Source organism: Sturnus vulgaris, unplaced genomic scaffold (assembly GCF_052056855.1).
Source record: "Sturnus vulgaris isolate bStuVul1 unplaced genomic scaffold, bStuVul1.hap1 Scaffold_192, whole genome shotgun sequence".
Lineage (NCBI taxonomy): Eukaryota > Metazoa > Chordata > Aves > Passeriformes > Sturnidae > Sturnus > Sturnus vulgaris.
Window position 1 is genome coordinate 5,011,488 of NW_028276155.1, and position 8,189 is coordinate 5,019,676.

Sequence of the window (8,189 nt, forward strand, 5' to 3'; positions counted from 1 at the left end):
GAAGTGTGTGTCACTCAGAAATTCAAGGCTCATCTCCCTTCAGGCTGCTCTCAAGGCCAGGTGTTCATGGCCAGCTGGGAATTCCACCTCCCTGGCACCAGAGAGAACTCAGGACAGGACAGATGTCGGGCCTGGGTTATCTCAGCAATTCCTGAGAGGGGGAAGATGCCCTGAGTGATGGCCCAGCTGATGGACAGAACAGATGAGCTCTGCTGGGCCATAGGGGAAGTCCTGCTGCAGGAACCTCATGGAACCAAGGGTCTGCTGTGACATTGTGATGGCTCCTGGGACCAAGGAGACCATGGTGACACCAATGAACCTCATGGAACCAAGGGTCTGTTGTGACACTTTGGAACTATAGAGACCATTGTTGAGTACAGAACCTCATGGAAACATAAGTCCATTGTGACAGATCAAGGACTCATGGAAATAACATTGTGACACCGTGGGTCCCCATGGACCCAAATCTCCACTGTGACAGTGCAGAACCTCATGGAACCAAGGGGCCTTGGTGACACTGCAAGGCCTCAGGGAACCAAGGAGTCCTAAGATCTCAAACATTCCTTGCAGGGTTCTGCCTTGGATGAAGTGGAACATCCTGGGTGGCACCTTAAGCTTTGCACACTCCTGAGGAGTGTGACTGTTTTCAAAGGGGAAAGTTTGGAGTTTTAGATTGCTTCAAAAATAGAAAAAAGGAAAACTCCTGTTTACCTGATTGCAGTCAGTTCTGCAAGCAAAGCAGGTGCCAGGTCAGAGAGGACAGACAGGATGGGTTTGGGGAATGTGGAGCAAGGTTGTCCACACTGGGTCAGATCTCAAGGCACAGTTTCTGTGAGCAGGCCAGACCTCCTGAGGAGAGACCCTGGACCAATATCAACCACAAAATGCTTCCATAAAGAGAATAGAAATAAAATATACACTTGAAAATACGAATGTGTATTTCTAAGAATCTATTTGAATTATTTCTCCATAATTGCAGTAGAATGAACTGCCCCAGACCAGAGGGAAATCAAAGCAGAGCCATGGTTTGTCAGGACTTGCTTGATCCCAATCAGCCCTGTGGTGCATTTGAGGCTGAGCCTTCGAACCTCAGGGCCTGAGAGGAGATTGCACAAACCCTTCCAAGAATCAAAGTCAAAAGAGAAGCCCAAAGTGTCTTGAGGTATTAATGGGTCCATCCCAAACACAGGCTCGTCATGGACTCCTTGGAGGAGAGAATAGGAGGCTATGATTGCCAAAAAACCACTCAGAGAGTCAGAGAAGAAAGGAAAAAGGAAAGTACCTTGAAAAAACTCAAGTACCTTGAATCATTAATGAGCCCTACTGAGTGTTGTTAATTATAAAGGTTCTCAAGGGACTCATTAAAGCAGCTAATTGGAGGCCATGATTGCACAAAGCTCTCAGAGACTCCAAGGAAAAAGCAAAACCCAAAGTCCTCTGAAAAACCTGCAGTCCCTGGGAGCATGAAGGAGCCCCCAGGGCCATTCCTGACCAAGGCTCCCCAGGGACTCGTCCCAGCACATCCCTGAGGCCACTGGGATGTGGGGGGATGCTGAGGGCAGGACAAGGGGTGACAGTGGCCAGTCTTGCTGGGGCTGTGCCAGGAGGCCCCAGTGGCTCAGGACAAGGTGTCACCTCCCAGCCCTTGGTGGCACAGACCCTGCTGTGCCCCAGGGCACCAAGACTTGGCTTCTCTTTGTCCCCACCTTTCATCACTGCCTCCAATTTCCTGCTCTGACTGGAACCTGGGCACACTTTCTCAGTCGTGTCCCTCAGTGGGACCCATTAAAACTACAGGAAAATTTGGAGTTTGATTGTGACTTGGAGTTCTTGAGAGGTTTCTTCAGCTCCCACACAGGGACTGATTTTCAGATACTCAGCCTCAATTCCTGAGAGGGTCATTAAAGTGCTTGTGCTGTATCTGTGCTGCTGAGCTGGGCTGGGCTCCTGGCTCAGAAGACGATCCTGGCAACCAAGAAGAGCTTCAAAAACACATTTCACTTGATGAGCAGCTCTTCTCCCAGCCCAGCAGGGTTGGGGCACTGCCTGCAGCCATCCCGGGCACAGCAGAGAGGCACAGAGAGCTTCAATCAGTCAGGGCTGGGAAGATGCTCACAAGTGCCTGGGGCAGAATCACTCCCAGCCCTTGACACAGGAAGTCTCTGGCTGCAGGACAATGCAGCTGCAGCTCCTGCAGTGATCTCCTAAAGCTGGAACATCCCAATGCCTGCAGATTGTGTGAGTACATTCTCTGATGATCTCTTGTGTAGAGCAGCCAGGGGTGCCCAGGGCTGTGGTGCAGAGCAGGGTCCTGCAGCCCAGGGCGCTGTGCTGGGGCAGGGACTCTGCTGCCTGCCAGGGACAGCTCTCAGCCAGCCCTGGGAGCTGCTCCCAGCACTGGGGGACAAGGTCTGGGTGGAAGGAGACAGCTGGTGAGGCTTGGAAGGGTTGTCCTTGTGTGCTGAGGATAGTGCAGGGCTGCTCTCAGCATGACATTTGACTGCAGAACATTTCCAAGGAGATTATATGGGGAGCACAGTGAGGCAGGGGCTGCATAAAAGGGCAAGTCCTGCTTTTTTAATCTGCTGCACTGGGTTGCATTGCTGGGAGATTGCACATTGATATTCATCTCTGAGTTTAGGTTGAGAAAAATTTTTAAAAATTCTCTTAGATCTCAGTAAACCAGGCAAAGAAATGAATCAGCACAGGGCCCCATACAGGCAGCATCAGTGTCGCTTTTCCAGCCTCCTCAGGGTTGTTGTGATGTTGCCATCAGAGCCTGCAGAGGCAGAGCTGACCCTGGGCAGTGCCCTGTGCTGGGAGGGGTCTGCAGGGCAGAGCTGAGCCCCCAGGGCTGGGCTGGGCTCTGGCAGCACTGGCAGGGCCCAGCCCTGGGCACAGGGAGCAGCTGCTGGCAGGGACAGCTCCAGGCAGCAGAGCCCTGGCCAGGCAGTGGGGGGAAAGTGCCACCAAGCTGGGCTGGGATATTTCAAGTCCTCTCCAAACTGAACTATTCCACAATTACTTTTCTTACAGATCCCCAGGCCAAGACACAGCAAATGTCCAACAGCAGCTCCATCAGCCACTTCCTCCTGCTGCCATTGGCAGACACGCGGCAGCTGCAGCTCCTGCACTTCTGCCTCTTCCTGGCCATCTCCCTGGCTGCCCTCCTGGCCAACGGCCTCATCATCAGCGCCGTAGCCTGCGGCCACCACCTGCACACCCCCATGTTCTTCTTCCTGCTCAACCTGGCCCTCACTGACCTGGGCTGCATCTGCACCACTGTCCCCAAAGCCATGCACAATTCCCTCTGGGACACCAGACACATCTCCTATGCTGGATGTGCTGCACAGGTGTTTTTCTTTATGTACTTCGTCTCAGCAGAGTTTTCCCTCCTGACCATCATGTGCTACGACCGCTACGTGTCCATCTGCAAACCCCTGCACTACGGGACCCTCCTGGGCAGCAGAGCTTGTGCCCACATGGCAGCAGCTGCCTGGGCCAGTGCCTTTCTCAATGCTCTCATGCACACGGCCAATACATTTTCCCTGCCCCTGTGCCAAGGCAATGCCCTAAGCCAGTTCTTCTGTGAAATCCCCCAGATCCTCAAGCTCTCCTGCTCACACTCCTATCTCAGGGAACTTGGGCTCCTTGCTGTTAGTGTTTGTTTAGCTTTTGGTTGTTTTGTGTTCATTGTTTGTTCCTATGTCCACATCTTGAGGGCTGTGCTGAGGATCCCCTCTGAGCAGGGACAGCACAAAGCCTTTTCCACCTGCCTCCCTCACCTGGCCGTGGTCTCCCTGTTTGTTACCACTGGGTTTTTTGCCTACTTGAAGCCCCCCTCCATCTCCTCCCCATCCCTGGATCTGGCATTGTCAGTTCTGTATTCAGTGGTGCCTCCAGTCCTGAATCCCCTCATCTACAGCCTGAGGAACCAGGAGCTCAAGGCTGCAGTGTGGACACTGATGACTGGAGGATTTAAGAAACTGTAAACTGCTGGTCAATTTCTGCAAATCATTTGTAATAAAAGCCATTTTGCTAATTCTTGTTGGTTTCATTTTGGAGGTTACTGTCTTTGTTTTACTTTTTTACTATAATCCTTAAAGAAATTTCATTGTTCATGCCATTTCTCATTTTCTTTCTCTCCACCTTCCCAGTGGCCACAGACTGCAAATAAGGTGCTATGCTCTTTGTGGTTTTAAACAACCTGAAGGATCTCTCTCCCAGCAGGGTTTTCTCCAGAGATGCCCCTTCTGTTCCCTTCTCTGCAGCTGCAGCAGCAATGTCTGTGTGCATACCTGGGAGCAGATCAGTGCTGGCACAGCAGTTGTGCCCAGCAGCAGCACTTGGTGTTGCCAGTGCTGCTCCCATGCCACTGCCCCGCTGCCCTCCTGGCCCTCGTGTTGCTGCAGGGCCTGAGTGCTCTCAGGGCCGGGCACAGCCCTGGGGGTGGCAGTGCCGGGGCTGCAGCAGGGACAGGCCATGGGTGCTCTGCAAGCTCCCTGCAAGGGGGACACCCTGGCAAGGAGCAGCAGAGCAGGGGCTGATCCATCCCCACTGCCCTGGACACCCCAGGGCAGCGTCCCAGAGCGTCCTCATGCACCTGCCAACAACATCCCCCCTCTGCAGCCCTGGCCTCTCCCCCAGCTCACACAGGAGCCGCATCCTTGCAGGCACACACACGGCAGCACTGGCTCAGGAGCCCCTGTTTGCATTGCACACAGCAGGCTCAGCACCCCCATGGTGCTGCTGTGGGGACATGGAGCTGAGTGTGCACAAATGCCATCAGCCCCTGGGGCCAGCAAGGGCTGGGGGACAGCAGGGAAACCACTCAGCTTTCTTTTGGCCTCTGAAGTCAGCCAGAAAGTTTGTTCCCATGAGCTGTGAGTTTCCTGTCCCACTGCAGATGCTGTTGCTCAGATCCAGGGCTGCCTGGCAACCACTCCCAAACTGCCCTGAGCATTTCCTTGGCTTCACCGTTGCTCTCTATCCATTTTCTTGCTCCTGATGTCTTCCTATTGCCCACCCTACTTCCCTACCCTTCAAACAGCCCATCCTTGTTTGCCCTTTCCTCTCTGGCTCCACTCCCTATTTCAGTTCCTGAGCTGGCAGCAGGAGAAAAAAAAACAAACCATCCTTTGGGAAGCAGGATCATCCTCCAAGTGCTCCAGGAATTGTCCGCAGGATCCTGCAGTGCCTCTTGCTGCTCCCTTGCCAGAGGCACCACAGGCCAGGGGGGCACATCTGGGCTGCTGTGTCTGGGTGTGGGGCTCCCTGTTGTGGGCAATGAGGAGGGGCTGGAGAGGCTCTGCAGGACTGACAGGATGGGCTTTGGGGCTGTGTGGAAAAGCTGAGGGACTGGACACAGCACTCGAGGTGCTGCCCAACCAGTGCTGAGCAGGAGGGAAGAATCACTGCCCTGCTCCTGCTGGCCACACCATTCCTGATCCAGGCCAGGAGCCATTGGTCTTCTTGGCCACCTGGGCACACTGCTGGCTCATGTCCAGCCTGCTGTCCATCAGTGCCCCCAGGTCCCTTTCTGCCTGGCCTCAGTCCAGTCACTCTGTCCCCAGCCTGGAGCGCTGCAGGGGTTGTTGTGGCCAAAGTGCAGGACACAGTACTTGGTCTTGTTAAACCTCACTTTGTTGGATTAGGGCCCTGGATCCAGCCTGTCCAGGTCCCTCTGCAGAGCCCTCCTACCCTCCAGTACATCCACACTCACACCCAGCTTCGTGCCATCTGCACATTTGCTGATGCTGCACTCAAGGCCCTCATCCAGATCATCAATGCAGATTTTGAAATCCACGCTGGCTGGCTCTGATCCCTCAGCCATCCTGTAGGTGCCCTGTGATGGCACTCAGGGTGATCTGTTCCATCACCTCACCAGGCACCCAGGTCAGGCTGACAGGCCTGCACTTCCCCACATCCTCCTTCCAGCCCTTCTTGGGCATGGGCTCACATTGGCACCTCCAGTCCTCTGGCACCTCCCTGCTGAGCCAGCACTGATGAGAAATGATGGAGAGCAGCTTGGGAAGCTCATCCAGCAGCTCCCTCATCCCCCTAGGATGGATCCCATCTGGTGCCAGAGACACCTGTGAGCATCTGAATGGCTCAGCAGGTCCCCAGCTGCTTCCTCCTGGATTACAGGGGTTTGTTCTGCTCCCTGTCCCCATCTCCCAGCTCAGGAGAACACTTGTCCTGAGGACATCCTGGCTTATTGTTCGAAACTGAGGCAAAGAATGGGTTAAGTAGCTCAGTAGATCCATGGAGAATATTGGGACATTGCAAGGCCCCATGGAATCATGGAGACCATTGTGACACTGTGGGGAACCAAAGGGCCATTGTGACCCTGCAGGGCCTCATGGAAACAAGGGGCCATTGTGACACTGAAGAAGCAAGGAGAGCATTGGGACACTACAGGAACCCATGGAAAAAAGGGGAGATGGAACTGATCTGGCTGGATTGGCCTTCTGGGGGACACCTGGCAAGTCTGGCTGATCCTGGCATGTCAAGGCCTGCCTCTCATCAGCTCCTGGAGCACAGGGGCTCTGTGCTTTCCTTCCTAGGGAAAAGAACTCTCTGTATTTCCTGGTGCCCATTGCTGAAAGTGGTACTCTCTGTTAAAACTTTCCTATATACAAGGGTTCTCCCAGCCAAAATCTGCCAGGACAGACAGCTCTGGCTGGCCTTGGCCTCCTGAGGGCTGTCTCTCATCTTCCACTGAACAATGGGGCTCTGTGCTTTCCCTCCAATGGAAACGGACTGCCCTTCTCACCTAGGTATCAATGGCCAAAATTAGGATTCTATCTCCAAGGTTGGCTCTATCCAAGGATTGCACCCAAAAATAAGTAGCCAGGACAGGTCCATCTGCCTTGTCCTCTGGTGATTTTCTAAGAATATGATCAGAATATTTTCATTTGCCAGCACCTTGGAGTGGGCCCAGAGATCTCTCAAGTTGGGGTTTAAAGGCCTCAAGCAAAAGACACCTATATGGAGCACAGGTCCTCTGTGCTCAGTGGACTGGAGACTAAGGAGAACAGAGGAGAGCCTTGTGAGGGATTGAAAGGCAGCATCAGAGATGGTGGATCCTTTAGACATAGTAAAGAAAAGCTGGAGAAAGAAAGAATTAATGCAACGTGCAGATGGGGAGGCCTGGACTGGACATGAGGAGAAAGGAATTGCTCTACCAGGGCAGGGTTGTGATGCAACAAGTCCCCCAGAAAGAGTCTGGAGCAGCCCAAGGCTCTGTGTGGGCAGGCAGAGGCAGGCAGGAGGCAGAGCTGTCAGCAAAGGAAGGGGCCAGCGAGGTGGGGCAGCCGGGGGATGACGACAGCCTGCAGGGACAGAGGCGCAGGGCATGGACACAGTAGGACAGCCTGGGCTGCAGAGGCCACAGGGATGGGCAGCAGCTGAAAGGCCCTGACAGAGCCAACTCCTGCAGCACTTGGGCCATGCAGGCTGGCCCTGGGCCTGAGGCCAGCAGGGGACAAGTGAGCCTTGCTGTGCTGGGGCCTCATTGCCTCCTTGTCCCTGCTCAGCAGCCTGGCAGGGGCCGCCCCATGGTGCTGCCCTTGGCATTGCACATGCCCAGAGCCCAGTGGGCCGGGAAGAGCCCTGAGCAATGAGGGAGGGACAGGATCTGCCTTGCCAGGGGCTGGGGCTCAGCCCTTGGCCCTTTGCATTCCTCAAACACATCCAGGTGTGCTCAGCATCAGAGACACCTTTCCCTTGTTTGCCCCCACCTGTCATCAGTGCCTCCAGTGTTCTACTCTAACTGGAACCTGGGTGTTGAAATTCAAAATGCAAGGAATTCTCAGAACACTGGGTCTGTAAGCTGAAGCTTAGAACTATGCATAGTTAAGTAGGGATAGGTTTAGCTTTAGAATTTAAGATATAGAAAAAAAAAAGGTAGTTACAAAGGGAACAAGAAGTTTTAGAGTGCAGCAATCAAAGTTCGTGTGTTTTGATATAATTGGCTAAGAAAGTTCACACTGTAGCATGAGTCAGTAAGACAAAATAACTTAGTATTGAATTAGAAATTTCAATATCTCTATTGACAGTGTTTTATTGCTTAATAAATACTTAAAAGACCTTGTAACCATAAGTCCTGTGACTTCTACGCCATGCAGTGAACATCTGTAAGACAAATTTACCCTTTCTTACTGGATAGAAAATAAAAAAAATTAAAC

The 8,189-nt window shown here is 53.3% G+C and overlaps 1 protein-coding gene across 1 annotated transcript; it reads left to right on the forward strand.

Moving 5' to 3' along the window:
- The first annotated feature begins 1,227 nt into the window (after window positions 1-1,227).
- Window positions 1,228-3,992, forward strand: LOC148218269 (olfactory receptor 14A16-like). Its single transcript, XM_088157849.1, has 2 exons — window positions 1,228-1,253; window positions 3,194-3,992. The coding sequence occupies exons 1-2, from the start codon at window positions 1,228-1,230 to the stop codon at window positions 3,990-3,992; spliced, it is 825 nt and encodes a 274-aa protein (XP_088013975.1).
- The last annotated feature ends 4,197 nt before the right edge of the window (window positions 3,993-8,189 follow it).